The sequence below is a fragment of the Plutella xylostella genome, chromosome 28 (genome assembly GCF_932276165.1).
Source record: "Plutella xylostella chromosome 28, ilPluXylo3.1, whole genome shotgun sequence".
Taxonomy (NCBI): Eukaryota; Metazoa; Arthropoda; class Insecta; order Lepidoptera; family Plutellidae; genus Plutella; species Plutella xylostella.
This window is the reverse complement of record NC_064008.1, coordinates 192,846-214,532: the sequence shown is the minus strand read 5'-3', so window position 1 is coordinate 214,532 and position 21,687 is coordinate 192,846. Positions and strand designations below refer to the sequence as shown.

The 21,687-nt window shown below is 43.3% G+C and overlaps 2 protein-coding genes across 2 annotated transcripts; both read left to right on the top strand.

Moving 5' to 3' along the window:
- The first annotated feature begins 13,550 nt into the window (after nt 1–13,550).
- Nucleotides 13,551–15,641, top strand: LOC125490865. Its single transcript, XM_048631264.1, has 4 exons — nt 13,551–13,830; nt 14,104–14,201; nt 14,740–14,849; nt 15,518–15,641. The coding sequence occupies exons 1-4, from the start codon at nt 13,689–13,691 to the stop codon at nt 15,639–15,641; spliced, it is 474 nt and encodes a 157-aa protein (XP_048487221.1). The 5' UTR covers nt 13,551–13,688.
- Nucleotides 15,642–16,684: 1,043 nt separating this feature from the next.
- LOC105390263 (kynurenine/alpha-aminoadipate aminotransferase, mitochondrial) lies at nt 16,685–21,671 on the top strand. The gene is made up of 7 exons (XM_048631267.1): nt 16,685–17,090; nt 18,483–18,651; nt 18,986–19,172; nt 19,529–19,789; nt 20,291–20,470; nt 20,840–21,043; nt 21,387–21,671. Exons 1-7 carry the CDS (start codon nt 16,850–16,852, stop codon nt 21,600–21,602), a joined length of 1,458 nt encoding a protein of 485 aa, XP_048487224.1. The 5' UTR covers nt 16,685–16,849; the 3' UTR covers nt 21,603–21,671.
- Nucleotides 21,672–21,687: the final 16 nt, after the last annotated feature.

Below are 21,687 nucleotides of genomic sequence, written 5' to 3'. Positions count from 1 at the left end.
ATACAGTATAGCCTCTCTATGCGAACGCTTATAAAACGGGTTTATCCACGTCGCTACACGGGTTCGTTATCGACGTACATAAACTACTACACTATATCGCTATTCGCTATAAATACGGCGCTGTGATTGGTGGAACGCAGATAAAACGGGTTTATCGACGTCTATAACGAAACATGCTGCCATTACACGGATTCGTTATCGACGTAGCTAAACGTCACTATATCGTGATTTGCCATAAATAAACGGGTTTACCGACGTCAATAACGACACCTGCTGCCGTTACACGGATTCGTTTTTGACGTAGATAAACGTGACTATATTGTGATTTGCCATAAATACAGCGATACTGCAATTTTATACCGTCGAATCTCCACTTCAACCATTCCTGTTCTTCGCATTTCGGTGACAAACATTAGTGTTTGCCACCTCTCCCCCGTGTAGGTGTCAACATCAAGCGTGGAATGAATATTAGGCGTGGGAATACCATAGACACATAGACAGTCTCTCCCGCCAGCTCCTTCACGCGCTGACTCCACCGGCGCTCAGCAGACTGAGACGAGCGTTCCGCGTACAGCAGATACGGACGCTGAGGGATGTCACTAAGTGAGTAGAGAGTTGAAAAGAGAAGTCTAGTGTTTGTCGCCGAAATGCGAAGAATAGGGAGAAGTGGAGATTCGACGATATAAAATTGCAGCTACACGGGTTCGTTAACGACGTAGATATACCCATTTTATGCTCGTTCCACCAATCACAGTACGACAATACGGCATATTTATGGCGAATCACGATATAGTGTTGTTTATCCGCATCGATGAAGAACCCGTGTAACGGCAGCCGTGATTCGTGGAACGCGTATAAAACGGGTTTATAAACGTCGATAACGAGTCCGTGTAACAGCAGTAGGTGTCAACATTAAGCGTGGAAATACCATAGACACTAGACAGTCTCTCCCGCCAGCTCCTGCTCGCGCTGACTCCGCCGGCGCTCAGCAGACTGAGACGAGCGTTCCGGGTGCAGCAGATACGGACACTGAAGGATGTCACTAAGTGAGAAGAGAGGTGACAAACCCTATTATAGTGTTTGTCACTGAGATGCGAAGAACAGGAATGAGTGGAGATTCGACGGTGTAAATTTCAGTATAGCCACCGCTCCACGGGTTCGTAATAGAGCCCTATTTATGGCGAACCACGATATTGTGACGTTTACCTACGTCAATAACGGCAGTAGGTGTCAACATCAAGCGAGGAAATACCATAGACACTAGACAGTCTCTGCCGTCAGCTCCTGCTCGCGCTGACTCCACCGGCGCTCAGCAGACTGCGCCGGGCGTTCCGCGTACAGCAGATACGGACACTGAGGGATGTCACTAAGTGAGTAGAGAGGTGACAAACCCTAGGGTTTGACACCCAAATGCGAGGAACAGGAATGAGTGGAGATTTGACGATGTAAAACACGGGTTCGTTATTGACGTCGATCAACCCGTTTTATGGCCAATCGCGATATAAAGATTCGACGGTATAAAATTGCAGTTTAGCCGTCGCTACACGAGATCGTTATCGACGTCGATAATACCGTTTTGTGTGCGTTCCACCATTGCAGCGCCGTGTTTAAAAGTTACTGTCAACGTCAGTGTCGCTCCATTTTTAAAGCGAGCGTCTGATGAATTTCCTATTGAAATTGATATAAATCGTGGCACGTCACTTCGTGCGTTAAGTGCAAGTGGACCTTATGGTATGAGCTATTTAAAGTACTTGTAGATGATAATGACAATGATTCTTCCTTCCAGACGCGTAGAACAAGTGATGCTGGCGGCGGCGGCGTCAGAAGGCGTGCAGTTCGCGACGCCGCGGCGCGACACCGACCAGGCGCGGTGGTGCGACGAGCCGGGGTTCGTGCGAGCTGTGGAGGAGATCTTCGGTGAGTGCAGCTGTGGGGTAGCGAGGGTTACTTCATCGGAGATGATGATATTGTTACGTTAAATTATAGTGAAACTTTAAGCTAGAGTGGCCCCTTCGTCCATAAGAACCCGATTTGACCCCGGCCCAGCTGCCGCTACGCGGGTTCGTTATCGATGCAGATAGACGTCACTATGTCGCGATTCGCCATAAATACAGCGCTGTGACTGGAGGAACTCACTTTGAACGAGTTTATCGATGTCGATAACAAACCCATGTAGCTGCCGCATGGGAGGGGTCGAGCCGGGTACCTCCGACCTAGTTAACATCTGATTCTTGTCAGTAGGTGACAAATTAACTTCCGCTCCAGATTTAAGAGTCAACTGATACTGCACACTGCGCCAGTCGGTTGTTTCGAGAATCGCTATTTTCAATTGTTTTTCTTCTTCTTCTTCCTTGCCTTATCCCTATATAGGGTCGGCTTTGTTCGTCATGTTACGCCATTTTACCCTATCCTCTATCATATCCTCATTCACTCCACACTATCTCATTTTTCTGTCTGCAATAAATAACTACTCTATTCCTGTAATTCACAGGAGGCCCCAAATATACCCCTCACGCCCGGCAACTCTACCGCACTCTGGACCCATTCCTGACCGGAGCCGCCTCGTGGGCAGCCCTGGTGGAGAAACTGGTGGAATGTGGAGCGAGGAAGACCAGGTCGAGAGTCGAACGGTGGAGCAACGTCGAGGATGTCAGGGTCACGCAACTGGCTGTGGCTAATGTGGGTTTGACTGCTTGGATTTATGATGTCCTGGTACTTTATGCTAGAAGAACGGCGTCGCAATGTAAGGCTGATGACGTTATGCTGCTTCTTACGCTACCCGGGTACAACAATTGGATAATTTACCAAACTTCAATAACCTGGTTTAGAAGTAAGTATGTTCTGTGGTGCTAATTATTATTGGATAGTCATACCTTGGACCCATTCCTGACCGGAGCCGCCTCGTGGGCAGCCCTCGTGGAGAAACTAGTGGAATGTGGAGCGAGGAAGACCAGGTCGAGAGTCGAAAGGTGGAGCAACGTCGAGGATGTGACGGTCACGCAACTGGCTGTGGCTAATGTGGGTTTGGCTGCTTGGGTTTATGCTGTCCTGGTACTTTATGCTAGAAGGACGGCGTCGCAATGTAAGGCTGATGACGTTATGCTGCTTCTTCTTATGCTACCCGGGTACAACGATTGGATAATTTACTGAAACAAACTTCAATAACGTGGTGTAGAAGTAAGTATGTTCTGTGGTGCTAATTATTATTGGATAGCCATACCTTGGATCTATTCCTGACCGGAGCCGCGTCGTGGACAGCCCTCGTGGAGAAACTAGTGGAATGTGGAGCGAGGAAGACCAGGTCGAGGGTCGAAAGGTGGAGCAACGTTGAGGATGTCAGGGTCACGCAGCTGGCTGTGGCTAATGTGGGTTTGGCTGCTTGGGTTTATGCTGTCCTGGTACTTAAAGCTAGAAAGACGGCGAGTGAGGCTGATGACGTGAGGGGAATGCCAGAAGAATCGATCAGTCGTTATGCTGCTTCTCCTTATGCTACCCTAATTCGTACCTAGCTAAAACCAAAGAGGAATAACTAATAAGCCTGTTATTGGTACGCCAACACCTTTGTTAGATCAATGTGCGACTAGAAGAGCTCTGGCTATTTGCTTATTCCCTTGTCTTCAGCTAACCCTTACCTACTCATTTCACATACTTCCCAACAAAATGCTGTGATGATACTCCTCTCAAATCATAATTTCCCCTCTCCAGCGAGAGACGCTAGTGAAGCTGGTGAACATCGCCACCGACTCGTCGTGGTGCGCGGCGGCGGTGACCCGCGGCGGCCGCGTGGGGGTCTACTGGGAGGACCGGCTGCTGCATCAGTATGAGGTATGGATGTCTCAGAGTAATTACTGCTGCGCGCTTACTGGCTTACTGGACAGTAGCGGTTGTTGTCTGACTGAAGGTATAGTGCCTGTATTTTATGACCGGGTTGTCAAGAGCTACAGGATCACGTAGTTTAGAAAAAGCGGTGTCCAGAGCGACTGTACTAGAAATCCTAAGAAAACACTTTCTTGGGCATTACCATGGAAAACCTCAGAGTTCGATATAGAAAGTGTAAATAATGTAAATATACGTTGGGAGGCTTATCAGTTATCAGCCAGAAGACGAATAGCAGAAGCAGTAGTATCAAGGACTGGGTCCGTGGAAACTTTGATAGGAAATACTGGACCCAAATGTGAATTTAATTTAACTATCCTATGGTTTCTTACGGTATGGTAATAAAATTGCTTATTGGTTTCAGCGGTGGCATCATCCAAGCGGTGCAAGCAAGCGAGTCAAGAACTCCTGGGTCACTGATGCCATTTACTTGAGCGTAAGTTATCAACTGAAACTACTGAAAACATTGGACTAATATTACTAGCGTAAGTAATATTTTATTACAATGACTGAAAAGAACATTACTAATCTACGTTTCATAAATCTACTCATACAAATAGAATAGCAGATTTCACATGATTCTTCAATAGAATAGAATAGAATAGAAAACGTTTATTATCATACATATACACAGACAAAGTAGAAAAAAAAAACAATATTTAAAAATGAAAATCTAAGATAACACTTGTGTTTACAATATTTTATCATCGTTATTGTATGATAAAAGGGGTAGGCTCAGCATAAGCTATGCAAGTGACCAAAAGGGCACAGCACAGCGCTGGTTTTCAGCGGACCCCAATCTCATAAATCCACACATGCATGTTAAATACATTTAAGATACTGTGTTAAAGCACAAACTATATACAAACAAACTATATTAAAGAGAGAAGAAAAAAAAAATTACAGCTATATTTTTTTGAAAATTACAAAATAGTTATCAGGGAGTACTCAAACCATTCGGACGCAGTAGTAGCTAAAACTAAGTATATTAAAACTTTTTTGAGAAAAATACATAAATGCCCAACTAATTATGTAACATTGAATCGTTCAAACTTGATATTACTTCCATATTAACTTAAATAATTATGCATTTAACATTAAATATTATAAAGGCATCTTCTGATTTTCTAAAAGTATTTTTTTTAATTTAGCTTTAAAAGAAAACTGGGACATATTTAACCTTAGAGGTGGGGGAAGATCATTCCAGATCTTTGCCGCTGCGAAACGAAAACTACCTTTGAATCCCATAGTTTTATATTCAGGAAGAACTAGTGTGTTTTCGTACTGCATACGGGTTCCACGAGCATGAAGTTTCCGCGAGCACTTCCTAAACAGGTATTCGGGTTTTTCGTCATTGAGGATCTTATATACAAAGTTAGCATAATGTAGTTTCCTTCGAGAAGCCATGTTTAGAATACCCTTTTCGTTAAGGTATGGACTAACGTGACTTCTCTTCGGAATATTAAAACAAAATCTAGCACATGCATTTTGGACCCTTTGTATAGCTTTTTCCGTTTTCTTAAATATTCTAGGACCGTAAACAACATCACAGTAGCTAAATAATGAAAGTATAAGCGAATCTACTAGAATTAAACGAACTTTCTCACTTAAATTATTTCTAATACCGTAAAGCATTTTAAGTCGGAAGAAAGCTGTTTTTATTTTTAAATTAATATGTGCTTCAAACCGAAGATCTTCATCTATAATCAGGCCTAAGTTTTTAACTTTAGATGCCCTTTCTATATTCTGGCCACCGATTATGATGATTGGATTATGATCTAAGACCACTTTTCTTTGTTGTTTTGATCCTAGTATCAGATACTGAGTCTTTGATGGATTCAATACCAAGGTGTTATTTGTTGCCCATTCCCGTACACCGTTCAAGTCATCATTAAGCAATTTAACAGCATTTTGTGTGTATTCTGGCTTGAAACTGTGATAAAGCTGCGTATCATCCGCGTATAGATGAAAATCGCATTTTTTTATACACCTGCCAATATCAGTAGTGAACAGTATGAAGAGAATTGGGCTAATAATACTACCTTGAGGCACACCTCGTGATAGGCATTTAGTTGATGACTTTTTTTCTTCACCATGTTCATTTTCTGTGACAACATATTGCTTCCTGCCAGATAGAAAAGACTTAAACCATAAGCACGTATTTAGCGACAAGCCGTAGTATGATAATTTTGCAATAAGTAGCTCTGTATTCACACAATCAAATGCACGAGAAAAATCTAATAAGACCAGAAAGGTGGCGTGTTTAGAATCGGATGCAGAAATAGCATCATCAACAACGTTGGTTAGTGCCGTAGCTGTGCCATGACCTCGTCTGAATCCTGATTGATTTGCGGGCAAAATGTTTTGCGCCTCCAAATAATTTGTCAACTGAGCACATGCCACTCGCTCTATAATTTTAGACATTACTGGTAAGATGCTGATTGGCCTTAAATCTTTGTGTGTCTCCACATTGTTATGTTTAGGAAAAGGTATAACTTTTGCCAATTTGCAACTTTCAGGAAAATTCTGTGTAGTGAGCGACACGTTAACAATGTGAGTTATAACTGGCAGAGTTATTGATAAAGTCATTCGGATCATTTCAGCAGATACGTCATCATGACCTGTTGCTCCAGTTTTTATATTATTTATAATTTTTTTAACTTGCTTTTCATCGGTAGGTGAGAAATTAAATGTAGTACCTCCGAATTTATTAGTTTTAAAGAAATTTAGCGTATCCTTGTCCGGTTCTAAACCACCCGGGGTATTTAAAAAGGCTTCATTGATTTCATTAGGGTCATTTACTGAGTTTGGTATTTCAGTAGGGTGAGAGTTATTAAATTGGGATATTTTTGACAAATGTGACCACATTTTCGTGGGATTTCTATAATTATTATTTATGTAATAGTTAAAATAAGCAGTTTTTTCTCTTTCCAGGGTCAATGTTATTAGGTTTCTTAAGCTTTTGTAGTAGTTAAAATGTATTTCAGAATTAGTCCTGCGTGCTCTATTTAGAGCCTTATCTCTGAGCGACATCATTAATAGCATATTTTCGGTAATCCATGGGTTAGGTCGTTCTTTTACTCTAACACGTTTTAACGGTGCATATTTATCATATAGAATTCTAATTAGGTCATTGAATAAATTAATTTTTTCGTCCACGTCATTAATTACATAAATATCCTGCCAATTCAAAGAGTGAAGATCCTTCAAAAACAGTTCAGAATCAATTTTATGTAGAGAGCGAACAGAAACATACTTAGGTTTTGGTTTTGGTTTTTTTATATTAATATCCACAAGAACTAAACCATGGTCGCTAATAGCACGATTATGGTAGACTGATACTGAGCTACAACGCTCCGGAACATTTGTTAAAACAAGATCTAATAATGTGGCAGAGGTATTAGTAATTCTCGTTGGCTCTTGGACTAACTGCTCTAAATTCCGCATAGAAATAAAATTTGTAAACTCGCGGGTAACGCTGCTATTTTTTTTCAACATATCTATATTGAAATCTGTCAATATAAAAACACAATCGCAATGTTCGAAACAATCAATCGATTCACTTAAGGCTTCAGTGGCCTCACTAGGTTTGAGACCGTTTTTAGTTCCAGGCCTGTAAACTGACCCTATGGCGATGCGCATACCCTGAATTGAAAGTTCAATCCACATTTGTTCTAGCTCAGAAATTGGATGTGGACGTACTCGTGTTCGCAAACCCTTGCGAATAAAAAATCCTACTCCTCCACCTGATTGAGACTTAGGACGAGGGGTATGTTTCAATATGTAACCAGGCATAGATGGAATAAATCGATCGTTACAATTTTTTATCCAAGTTTCGTTGAGAGCGATTATATCTGGATCATAATTCAATAACATAGAACAGAGCTCGTCGTTACCGGTATATAGAGATTGGGCATTTAATAATCCCAAACGCAAACATTTTTTTCGTTGGCTAGTCATTTATCATATTAATATCATTGTGTGGAGAGTCAGAGTGGTTTGAGTTTCCCAGACAATAAAAACAGTAAAATACTAATTTTAGATACATATTAAAGTGGCATGCCAGTATATTATCATAATTTCCACCCCAGTGGCAACCAAAAAACAAGTTTTCTAACAATATTAAAGCCCAAAAGTTTTATCTACAGCATCCAAGTTACTTATTCGGTGAACGGCTTTTCCTTCTTCCTTGCGAGCAAGTACATGGCCATTCTGAGTCCAAATATATTTCCAATTCTTCTGTTTCCCGATCTCTCGGGCTTTTTGGAATAACGTTTGATTCATTTTAGTTAAACGCTCATTGACGTAAAATATTGTAGGTTCACCCGGTAGATTCATGTTCTCTGTGGTAGTTCTCCTCCTGACTCTAGCATTTTTCAGGAATTTATCTCGTACATTTTGCCGAACAAAACGGACCGATATTGTCCGAGGACGAGATGGTTTTCCTTCACGCTTAGTGCCTTTGCGGTATGCGTGTACAACATCGCGTTCCTCTAAAGTCATACCTAGTTTGCTCGCTATGAGGGTCGCTATGTGTATGACATTTTCGCCGCTACCTTCTGGAATACCTGATATTTCAATATCATTGGAAAGTGATTGTTGTTCTCTGTCATTTATCTGGTTCTCTAGGGTTGAAATAGTATTTTTTAGCTTACTAATTTCCTCTATATCGGCTTCTCCAAAGGATTCCATACGTTTTTCCAGTGTTTCCATTCTATCTTCCACTTTGTCGACTCGTAGGCAGCATGACTTTAATGAGCTAGAGAGCTCTCTTATTTCACTACGAAAGCCGGTGAAATCAGATCTTAAGGCATTCAAGTCTGTACGAAATTTCTGTAGCTCTTCTAGTATCTTGGATAAATTAGCGAACTCGGTTCCTGTTGCATTAGTACTAGCAATATCCGCCTTAGGGGAAGTTGGGGCATGTTGATCACGATTCTGACCCAAAAACTCAGCGGAATCAACGGTTCTTACCGGTGTTGAGTTGGCATTATTACGCGGTTTTTTTGCCATGCAACTAGTACAAGTCCAAGGTTTAGTGAGTACTAATTTGGTCGATAAGCCTACACAATCTCTGTGATAGATAGTAGCGCAATCAGCAATAGCGCAAGTAACACCATCTGCCGCTTTTGGTGACATAAATTTCTTGCAAGCACCACACTTGTTCATTTTTTGTAGCTCTAATTAAAGATCACAAAAGTGGCCGGCCGGTCCGCGGATTCGAACCCACGCTCGTGCGTTGGCAGGGTTTGGTACCAAAACTATAAACCACCGCGCTATTTCCACACTACGAAATTATTCGAAAATGTTGATCAGTATGTTATATAACTGTTACAATATTAATTGGAGGGTAGAGTTTGTGCTTAGACTTTTATTTAGTCACGGATGCTTGCACTAATTAACACTTTTTGCACTGTTTACCACTGTTCGCACTAAATACCGATATATGTATCCGAGAGTTTGCAGCTTTAGCTATAATTTGATACTAAGTTGTCTCGAATCTATTATGTTTAGACAATAAAAAAATATAAAGTAAACGGGAGCAATGAACACAGTATCTTGTAAGTATCACGCGCCGAGCCGAATCCAATAACCTCATGTTCTATGTATGATTTCAGGACGTGCAATACTTGCTGATCTCTGCGTCGGACCGCAGTCTTGCATTTTACGACGCCTCTATTCTGGCGCATGCTCCCGTCTACTGCATCACCGGCCTGCCGAATATACCCACCGTGAGTCAAGTATCATCAGCCAATTGACGTTGTACTTATAGATCTTTGTCAAGGAGCGCCACAACACTCGGTTCTCAGTTTTCCTCATCCAACTATAGGCAAATTGAAAATCCAAATGCCTTTATCATGACCATAAATGAAATGGGCTTTCCCGAATGACATATCAACTGTGTTTTGCACACCCTGGCAATTAGAGAATGACGCTTTTCTGACTGGCTAATCCTTTACCACGGTAACAAACCCTAGCCATGCACTTGTGTTTATCACCGACACGCTATAAGAAGATATTGCATATTCCGCCGACAGAAATGATTCAATTTTTAAACCTACATCTTCACCAATCTGCCCCTAGTGTCTCGCCTACGAAGCACTTATCTTGTGTCTCTCTCTCTCCCCCAGTGCCTCGCCTACGCCCCCTCAACCTCCCCCTCCGGCCAATCAGAGCTCTCTATCGGCGACGAGCGTGGGCTGGTGACGAGAGCGCAGTTCCTTCAACCAAGAGTCGCCTTGTTCTACAAGACGCACGCTGACAAAAACAACTGCTACTTCTGGATGGTGAGATCACGGTTTTGACTTGGTAACTGCTCGCCAGGATGATTTTGTCATTTTAGTGGCGGTTTTTGACTCTCAATCGTTCGTTTTGCATAAAGAGGGTTTTGATAAGATTGACGAGGGTATCTGTTTCGTAGATGTGTTTTTATGTTGCCACATAGCTCAGAGACAGGTGGAGTGATTCGAATGAAACTAAGACAATTCCAATCTGCCACCAACTAGGTGCCAAGCGTTAACATGAAGGCTAATCCTCTCATATTATATATATATATAACTCCTCCAGAGCCTCCTGATATGGCACTGGTTCCTTAATAACGTTTGACGCACCCTCAGCCGTGGCAACTAATGCGAATCTGACTAGTCCACCAATGATCCTAGTCTCGCTTTTCTGTTAATCACCAACACGATAACAAGCTACCATCTCTTCCGCAGGAGCTATCCTCCCCCCCTCACACCTCCTTCGTGTCCCTTCCCCCCGCGACCCGCGCGCACCCCCGCGCGCCCCGCCGCCTGCAGTACTGCGGGGAGCGGCTGGTGTCCTGCTCGCTGGATGGAGGTTGTAGCGTGAGGGTCAGCCATCGGGTACACGGGTTCACGTTTAGCGTGCCACGGGTTAGTGCTTTGATTTTTCTTAATAGTCTGAAGAACTCTTTACAAGGGCTCGAACAAAAACCGTGACATTGCATCGCATACATATTATTATAACGCCACCACCAAGCAGGCTGCATTCATATCTGTTGTTAATATATAATATATAATATAGGTACATTTATTATGCTCGCGACTGTTATCCCAGAAGGGTTAGTCAGAGTCACAAGCGAGTGACCCGCTTTTCGCAATACATACATAATTTGCAGTCTCGTAATAGATTGCGAGTAGTATAGCCGATTCTGCACTTAGGTATCTAGATATCAGGTTTCCTCACGTTGTTTTCCTTCGCCGAGCGGGTTCCGTTGCCTAAACATTATAGAAAACTACTTTCTGATCGCCATACGCTTCGTCGCAAATAGCAGCCAACAAGTTCCAAAATCTGTAACACGATGTATGTCCACTATTCCAGGGTATAACCTGCTTCCACGTGTCTCCCTCCCTTCGCCTACTAGCCGGGGGCTCCGCCGACGGTACGGTCCGGCTGTGGGGGCTCGCCCCCGCGCCCCCGCACGCCGCACTTCACACCCGCGCGCCCGTGCTAGACGTGCGGGTTGTGGAGACCAGCCAGGTCGTGGTGGCCGTCTGTAAGAACTGCGTGAGTTTATGCACTCCTGGTACTTTTAGCGCGGTAGTTTCTAATTGAGATCTACCGATTTAGGTCCAATGAAGGCTTATTCTTTTGTTAGAGCGTGGCTATATCATCATGTTTGATCTGGAAGAGCTCAAAGACCTCTGAGCCTGAAAATTGGCAACAGAGTTAATTGCTTTAAATATTGCATTCTGGAACCCATATTTAGCAACAGCTTATAACTGACGGCACAGTGCGGCTGTGGGGCCTCGCCCCCGCGCCCCCACACGCCACGCTTCACACCCGCGCGCCCGTGATGGACGTGCGGGTTGTGGACACCAGCCAGGTCGTGGTGGCCGTTTGTAAGAACTGCGTGAGTTTATGCTCTCCTGGTACTTTTAGCGCGGTATCCAAACTCATAGAGATATAATATACCATAGGTACTAAGTAAACCATTTCATCTGTTACTCAAGGACCTCTGTCGGCCTGGAAATGCGCAAAAGAGTTTTTTTGATTTTAATGTACGGAAATCTGGAACCCGTATTAAGCAACAGTGCACTATTACATTAATTATTTATTTATTTATTAAGGAACACCAACAGCATACATATATATAAATCTATTTTGAATCAAGGACACTGGATTGTAGTGGTATTAAATATAGCAGCAGCAATCTAAAAAGGCTACCAATCAAATACCGTTAACCAAGGTTTTCAACAGGAAATGCACATATGGGACATCTACGAAGAGTGTCTGCTTCAAGTCATCAAGCTGAAGTTCCCGTTCCTCGGAGTTCTGGGGAAGAAGGTAGAGTTTGGAAACTACTGCATACATCCAGGTGAGTAAGCCGTGTTACGATTCATAAAAGGAGTACTTAGCCTTTATAAAAAGGAATATAAGTAATAGCTATTTATATTGTGGACTAATGAGTATTTCCTACTCATCATCATCATCATCATCAAAATCTTGTGTGAATTGCTAAATCACTTTAATCTAGTATTTATCGATATGATATACTCCCAAAAATTCAATTTCCCTTCTCATTTCACCGTGATGGCAAATCCTAGCAATAAATCCTACCAATAGGAAGATTGAAACAGAATAGGTATTCTCGTTCAATACTGAACGACTCACCAACTCCATACCATTTCTTCCAGGACCACCTCGTATGAAGGAGCCACCAGCCTCGCCGCCGCCCCCCGGGCGTGGTTCTCGGCGCTCCAGCGTGTACCACGCTGAGACTGGAGGATTACTGCTGCAAGAGGAAGAGACACATGGAGATAGTGATCAGTAAACATCGTTCCATGTCATCATCGTCCGTTGTAACATTATTTCTTTGCCACCGAGACAAAGGTTTTTCTTTGGGGGCATAAAGCAGGAGATAAGTTCCTTATATACGTCCGGCATATTATGATCAGTCAGGAGGCTAATCTGACTGACCCATTCCTTCACCACGGTGACAAACCCTGTCTAGTTCTTGTATATGCCACCGAAGCCGTATCTTAAGGCCGAAGTCCGGTTTTACAAGTCCCAATAAAACCAAACAATGACGTCTCCTCAATCTTTGTCACTCAGCCGTACCATATCATTAAAATCTGCAGTATTCTTATTCTATGCTCCATTTACCTATTAGATCAGACGCCTACAACACCTCAGAGCTGATCATCTCGTGCTGCGACTACATCTGCCGCGTCACACTAGGGGGTGGCGGGGGGGTGAGGCGCGGGGTGGTGCCCCCTCCGCCGGGGGACACCAAGCCGGCTAGGCGGCCTCGGGAGTGGACTGTGGAGGATTGTGGCGGGTGGTTGGGTGAGGAGTTAAAGGTTTTATCATGATTATGTTTTGTATAGTGTGGATGTAGCGAGATGCATAAAATTCTCAAATTACCTTCATAATCATCTTAAGTATCGTCTGTGTCTTATGCAATGACGAAAGAAAAAAGAGGACGTCATTGGTCTTATGTGATTGGATAGTCTGGAAAATAAAAGTGAAGGTTACATTTACAAAGGAATTTACCTTCATCGTAATGTGAGACTCGAACCTTCTTCCTATAATAAAGGGGATACCTCCCCCTAAACTTAATCCGTTACTGCAATAAGTTATATTTCTCTATCTGCTACTGCTACATATCTTGCTTTCATCATACCCAGTCTTCAGTTTGCCTAATTATTAGCTGATATGAATTTTATCAAAATTACGCCACCGAAATATCGTCGATAATAGTAATTGTGAGTTGCGGTAAACAATAGCAGCCAGATGCAACAGCCATTTCTGTAGTTTACAACAGTAAATCTCTTCACACAGGGCCCATGCTGACAGCTTCTCCAGTGAGGAAGCCCATAAAACCGCCCCCACTACCGAAACCAGCACCAGACTTCCTGACCCCTGACACTGCGCGGGTTGCTTCCAAGGAGAGCTCTTTAGACTTGGACCAGCTGTTGGAAAATGCTGGTAAGAAGTAGATTATGAATAAAGGAAAGCCTAGAATGGTGTTTCAATATTTTTGGCATTCAAATATTGCGACCTATCACGTGATTACAAATTTAATGTCAAGCAAAAAGCGGGTGACTCGCTTGTGAATCTGTTCTGACCACCCTTTTGGGGATTACAGTCGTGAGAATATGTATGTAGGTACGCATGTATTTACTATCATTTCATCATTAAAGCTACTTTCCTTTCTCTGATTTAATTCCCAGACACCTATAAAGATGTGATTGATTTCAGGTCTACAAGGAATCCTGGAGAAAGACTTTGTGCTGATGATGGGGCTCAAACATGACCTCAACCAGAAGTTGGAGAAACTTTCTACCAACATGCACCAGGTAAGGAAACTCAAATGTTTTCTAATTTTACATTGGGGGTTTTATTGAGCTTATTTTAATATATTTTCATCTACTGAGAATAATTCTGTTCATTTATGGACCTTCTTCTTCTTCATCAGGCCAGTCCTCTGCTGGACTTAGGTCTAGTATTTATATTCTTAAATTTTGTGCCTCCTTGCGTTCTAACGTACGATTGCAATGGTCCAGCTCTCCGAAACTTCATGTTTCATTATCCAAGAGCCATCCTTTCCCACTACAGATCGCGGGTCCAGTGAGCCTAGTATTTCATCATCCAAGAGCCATCCTGTCCAAAACTTCCAGACCTCTCATCACCCCGACTCCCTCCACAGATCGCGGGTCCAGTGACCCTGGGCGCTCTCTTGTCCAGATCTTCTTGGCCCCTCATCCCCCCTACCACCACTACAGATCACGGGTCCTGTCAGCCTGGGCGGTCCGTACCTGGCACTGTCGCTGCACCAGCTAATACCCCTCCTGTCCAGATCTTCTTGACCTCTCACCACCCCATCTCCCACTACAGATCGCGGGTCCAGTGTCCCTGGGCGCCCCCTACCTGGCGCTGACGCTGCACCAGCCCGCGGCCGTGGAGCCCGTGGATGAGAGGCAGGAGCAGTACCGGGACATCATGAGGTTTGATGCATGAGCTTGACTGAGTTATGTCTAAAGAAATTAACCCTTCACTACTGGTCCTTATTCATCTTAGCTGGAAGTAGATAGATAGATAGATAGAATACTCTTTATTTGCAAACCAACAAAGATTCATAGGAATTACAAATTGCAACTTAATTAGGGTACAAAAGGCGGTCTTATCACTAAAAGTGATCTCTGCCAGACAACCTTTGGATGGAGGGAATCAGAGATAAGATTGGGAGTAGTGTACATGTTAAAAGGAAATGTAGATTCATTAATAAACTACAAACTAACTATAATATTACAAATATACTTACATAGAAGTACTCTAATGGGGACGGATGCTTCAGAGAGGTCTTTCAAATACCTACGTTAATTGAGGTAATGCGGAGTGACGAGGAGGAGGTATGTAAGTTACAGTTTAAGGTCACTAAGTTTCTCTGATGCCATCCATCCTTATCCATGCAACAACTACTGAATGGCCTTCCTTAATCAACCTCATTAGGGCTTCGTCAAACAGAAAGCGTTACTAGCATCAAGGCATCAAGTTAGCGTTCTGACGCGCGCTGGTAACGCTTTCTGTTTGTCGAAGCCGTAATGAGGTTGATTATGGATGATTGACGAAGCCTTTATTGTTAGTTCTAAATAAACCCCCCTCTTCCTTCCAGACTATTCCCGTCATCAGTATCCACAGCGAGTTCCCCGCGCTCCCGCAGCGGCTCACGTGCGGATTCACGACGGACCAAGTCCACCGGGTCTGGACTAATACAGCGGTCTAGCTGTAGCAAGTGATTGTGTAGCTATAGAGTGACTCTATTACAATAACTAGTGACTCTATAGCAAGCAAAAAGTGTAGCTATTGACTATTAGCCACTGGCTCTATAAGGACTGTATAGAACAAGATTCTACAGCCAGTGCCTCTATAGTTAGTGACTCTATAGCACGATATACTACAACGTGTGGCTCGTTAGTGACTGTATTACTTGTATAGTACGATGTTCTAAAGCCAGTGGCTCTATATCAATAGGACTCTAAACCAAGTGACTATACATGCAGCTAGTGACTCTTTAGCGAGTTCTAAATACATTTATTAGCTTTGTAATAACTTTTTAATAAATAAATAATCTAATTACTTACAACCGTGTTTATTTAAGTACTTAGAGTAATAGATATTTATGTATAAACATTACGTAACAAAGTGTGTAGGTTTTAGAGATTGATTGATAAACATTACTTTAGGCTATGTAATTAAATTATTTTAGTGTAAAGCTTTATCTTAAATAGATGTATGAATGGAGGTTGGCGCACTGTTATCTACCTACTAAGTTTACAGTGCGCCAATTTTAATCTTACAGTAAATAATTATTTAGCATTTCTGCTGAAGATAAAGTATTGTTTCTTTAACTAAAAAAGTAATCATCAGTAATCATGTTACTTTATCGTTTTAGGGTTCAACCGTCGAAATGAATAAACCTACACAATTAGGTATACTCTAATAACGCTTCCAATTTCAATAAAGTTCAAGAACGAAGTAGGTAGGACTTATATTTGAAAAAACTGCGAATAAAACATATTTTTTTATTTGCAAGATAATAGCTGTGGTCAAATAAATTAGAAAACTATGTACTTACCCCTGTTACATAGGCACTTTCATCTTAAGTATATATATGTAAGTTTCAAGTTTACATTAAATTTACATCGATGTTTCCTAGGAAGAAAATATTGACTACAGAAATTACTGCAGCAAAGAACCCTACACCAACCGACTGAAATTAAAATTCCCGAAACATAGTGAACCTACGACGTCAGATGAACACAACTTTTCGCGGGCAACGGTTCAGTTGGTGCAAAACAGAATTTACCTAAAATTCTAATCACTGTTAATTAATTAAAAAAAACAAAAGACTGCTCATCCAACAGACAATCCCCTTGGGGGCTAGAAAAGCCAAAAAACTAGCATAGTGTATTAAAAAATAATTGTCGAAAAAACTTAAATAAAAATGTTGGTGACAAAGAAATTGTTCTCGCTCTCTCCAAGTGCCAAGCTCCTGAAGACTCTACTAGAAGGCCACACTCTCCACTCCGTCAGGGGTGTCTCTCAGAGCTTCAACTACGAGGATATCTTCAAGTTCTACAGCGACGCCCCCGCGCCCGCGGCGACACCCCTCACTGACCGAGACTATGAGCGGTTCATTAGCAAGAGGTCTGCGTTGCGACAACCTGGACTTACGAGGCAAATTAGTGAGTAATGGTTTTAATTTTGGTTTACATTATATGGACTGGGCTTGAAACTCTTCCTTAATTAGGAGACCCGTGCCCCAGCAGTGGGGACGTGATGGGTTGTGATGATGATGATCATCTACTACTGCTGGACATACGAGTATTCCTCTTCAAAGGAGCGCCACAACACTATCCTTAGCCTTCCTTTCCTCACCCGGCCACTACCAGCTACCTGGCGAAGTTCATAGGTCTAGCTGGTCATAGGGGGTCCCACGCTACGCTTGCCTGTGGCTTCCACTGGAGCTCGTTTACCACACCGGTCATAGTTTTTCGGCATATGTGGCCAGTATGCTCTCGATTTTAAGAGTTTCTGTATTAACAAAATATTTAGAGATCTTCAATTATTTTGTTGCTGTAAACAAGCTATAGAATATTTATTTATATTTATCTATCTTTTCATACAATTATAGCCATTGCTTGCTAATCTTACGATAACAATACTACACAAATAAACAAACACATAGCCCGTTACTGGTCCACGCCGATAGTAATGCGGGATATGAACCACCCAAAGACTGAAGGCTTATGGCAATAATCTTCAAGCAGGGAGGCATATTGGCATACCTATTGGACATAATTTAGTTTAAGTTTATAATTTAGTTTTATTTTATGTTAATAAATACTTGTGATATACTCGTAACATTTATCAACTCGAGCGTCGTAATAAATAAGTATTGTTTTCGGCGGCTTATCCGATGCATAAGTCAAAGGGTTATCAATTCGTGTTGTTTTAATATAAAAAAATCTACTTATGTATATTAATTTATCTGCAAAAAGAAGATTAACAAGTACCTAATGTAACAATACATTGTTTAAAAAATACTTTATTTGTGATTGTAATTTTTTGGCAGGTCATGATCATTTACATAACATTTCAATTGTAAATACTACGATTCTACGATAGCAAGTTATTTTGAACTATTGCCATTAATCAATGTAATCATTATCATACGATTCCTACATACTTAATTTGTTTACAGCCACACCCTTTATTACTTCAGGGAAAACGTGTGTTGACTCTGAAACGACTATAAACTGTAACTTATATGCATGAGTCCTAATCACCTTAGGTAGTCAGTGGATAATCGTATACCAATCCACTCCATCTATTGTGTCTATCACCAACGTGGTTAGAAGAAGAAGATGAAAGTCGGTCAACTAATGATTCAGAGGCACATTGTATCACAAATTTAATTAGCAGCAGCATTGCAACCATTGGCAACCAAGTTTATTGCAGTCAAAATAATAATAGTTCTAAATGAAGACATATTTGACAGACAATTTCTAATGCGTGTGGTGGCCTAAAGGCAGCTAGACTACCAAAAACCTAACCCACTATTATCCCACCCGCAGCCCAGCTATCCTACCAGGCGGGCAGAGACGCGGTGTCGCTCGCCGAAGGCATGGCGAGTACAGCCGTGTTCCCCTTCACCCACCTGCGCCTGGAGACGTCAGGCGGCGCCGAGGTCACGCTAGAGGGAGACAAGTTGAGGGCCGCGCTGCAGTATGTGCCGACGCAGGGGTGAGTAGCTCTTTGGTGGTGCTGTGCGCCTGGTATGGTGGTGATAGAAAGTACTAGGAGCACAGAGATGCAATGCATGCGCTGATAGAATGCGAGTTGTTCCCTGACAGGGACAATCGAACCTAGACTATTCTATGAAAGTATTTGTGACGTTCGTTGTTAGTCCGTACACCTGACTCGCTCGAATGCAACCTTTGTCTGACTTCCGGTGGTTTCACACGTCGTCTTGGTTTTCTAGAGCGCCAGCTTTCTCACCATTATTTAGCATACAAATCTCTGGTAATGGTGGTCTTAAGAGTAAAGGACCTACTTGACTTTATTCTCCTATTACCAGGCTGCCAGACCTAGTCAGCCACCTGCGCCAACTCACGTCCGACCTGCACCGCCCACCGCCTCTGCCGCGTGATGTCCTGGTAACCTCGGGCAGCCAGTCCGGTCTCTACATGGCTGTGGATCTGCTGCTGGAGCCAGGCGCGCCCGTGCTGGTGCAGGAGCACTCGTATACTGGGTTTTATAGTGTTGTGAGTACCTTTTACAGTATAAATTTATGCTCACGACAGTAATCTCCGAAGGGGTAGATAGGAAAGAGGTGACTCGCAAACGTCACCCGGTTTTTGCTGTACCTTTTCATCTATTATTATCATCCATCAAACGGCCAATGGCTACTCTGAAGGAACATCAGAACTCTCTGTTATCGGAATTCCTCATCCAGCCACTACCGGCTATCTGTCTAGGGTCGAAAAAGTAACGGGCTATTGGGCGACGAAGTCCTACGTGCTACGTTCGAGTTTAAACATTTCTTTCCATTTTTGTCCAAGTCTCGTCCAGCTAACACATCTTCATCGATATCCTGACACCGAATTATTTTCTTCCTCAGCTTAAGCCCTACCAACCAGAGATAATCGGCATCCCAGAAGACCAGCACGGAGTGATCCCTGAAATACTAGAATCAGTTCTTGAAGAGCGACTGTGCAAGGGTCAGCTGATGCCGAAGTTCTTCTATCTCGTTCCCACTGGGAGCAATCCCACTGGCACCGTATTGCCCGAGGGAAGGAGACGGAAGATATACGAGCTGGCGTGCCGATACGACTTCCTTATATTGGAGGATGACCCGTACATGTTCGTGAATTATACTGATGTGAGTTGCTCTTGCTTATTCTATGTGTAAGTCCACACGTCCAGTCAGTCAACTGGAGGGTATCTAATGCTGCGTTTGCCAATAAAAGACTTCTACGCGCATTTCTAACTTACCGATACCGACGCTAATCTTACTGATCTAATATTTCATCACAATTTCAAGTCTTCGTCAATCTCTTCCGTTAGTTTCCGACACGCTAAGAGAAGATGACCTTAATATTATGTGCATCATATATCAGCGTGCAATCTCATGCTTCATCTCCCTGACTCTGCCAGGCGAAATCTAAAAATTCTCCAACCCTTGCTTTCACAGCATCCAGTTCGTTCAGCTGAATCTAAAGATAAAGAACTTTAGCCTATTTAAATATCAATCTCCAACCAATCCTCTTGCTTCCACAACGTCAAGTCCCCTCTTTTCTTTTCTCGACACTGCCAGCGCGTGGTCTCCTAAAACCAAAACTTTTGCCGATTTAAATATTAACCTCCGACCCTTCCTCCACAGCAGCCAGTCCCCTCCTTCCTCTCGCTGGACTCGGCGGGGCGGGTCATCCGCCTGGACTCGTTCTCCAAGGTGCTGTCCCCGGGGCTGCGCGCCGCGTGGGCCACCGCGCCGCCCGCGCTGCTGCAGCGGCTGCAGCTGCATCAGGAAGCCCACTGTTTGCACAGCTGCACGCTCGCCATGGTGAGTAGGGCTTCTGGTGAAGGATGGATGGATATAGCCTAGAGATCCGAACGCAGCAAAGCAATACCTACTGACCTTACTGGCATTTTATAAACCCTGAAGAGCCGAGCAAAGCAAGGCCATACAGCTCAACCCTTTATTCCGTAAAGCTAGAGAGCCGAGGGCAGCGAGGAAATACTAACCTTAACGGCATTTTCTAGACCCTAAAGAGCCAAGCGAAGCGAGGCAATACAAACCTAACCGGCATTTCCTAAACTGTAAAGAGCCGAGCGAAGCGAGGCCAAACATCTTAATCCTGTATTCCCAGCCACATCCACTTTTTTTGGTTGTTGTTGTGTGTCTAAAAAAATTATATTTTTCCATCCCCAGGCGATCCTCCTCCAGCTCCTGCAAACCTGGGGCCGCGCGGGTCTGGCCACGCAGCTCCGCGGCGCGCGCGCCCTGTACCGCGCCCGGCGGGACGCCCTCGCGGCCGCCCTGCGCGCCCACTGCGCACACCTCGCCCACTGGCATGTGCCGGAGGGTGGGATGTTCTTCTGGGTTAGGCTGAATGTTGAGGATGTTAGGGATATGGTGAGTTTTTGGTGTTGGTGGTTTGAGGGTATACGGACAGGAAGGGACGATAAACGATGGGGTAAACACGCGTTTTGGAATGGAGACCGCGACAAGGCAAATCTTGTGTAGGATGCCCTCCGGCTAGATGGGGTGACGACTTGCGAAAGGTGGCTAGTAATTATTAGATGCGCTATAGATCGCATCCAGTGGCGTGTTCTAGGAGAGGCCTTCTACCAACAGTGGACTGCTATAGGCAGCTATAGCTTTTATAATCGATTACTATTTAACAAATACATTTCCCGAGAACCGATATACAAATCTCTCGTTTTATTTCGAGATACATAATTGACCGTTTTTCCAGGTATTCAAAACGGCGTTCGAGAAAGGCCTAATGTTAGTTCCCGGCCAAGCTTGTAACTACGACGCCAGCGCCCCCAGCCCGCACCTGCGACTGGCGTTCAGTAAAGTGAAGCTCGAGGACATGGACACTGCCGCGCGCCTCCTAGCGGACGTCATCCGAACTGAGCAGGCCAAGGCGTGCAGCAACAGAGCGGAGAGAGTCGCTACTCACCGGTAGATGGCGTTAAAGAGAGTAATTGTTATAGTTGGTTAAGTTTTATGTTATTTAATGTTAGTTTATTGTTATGTAAATAGTTTATTTT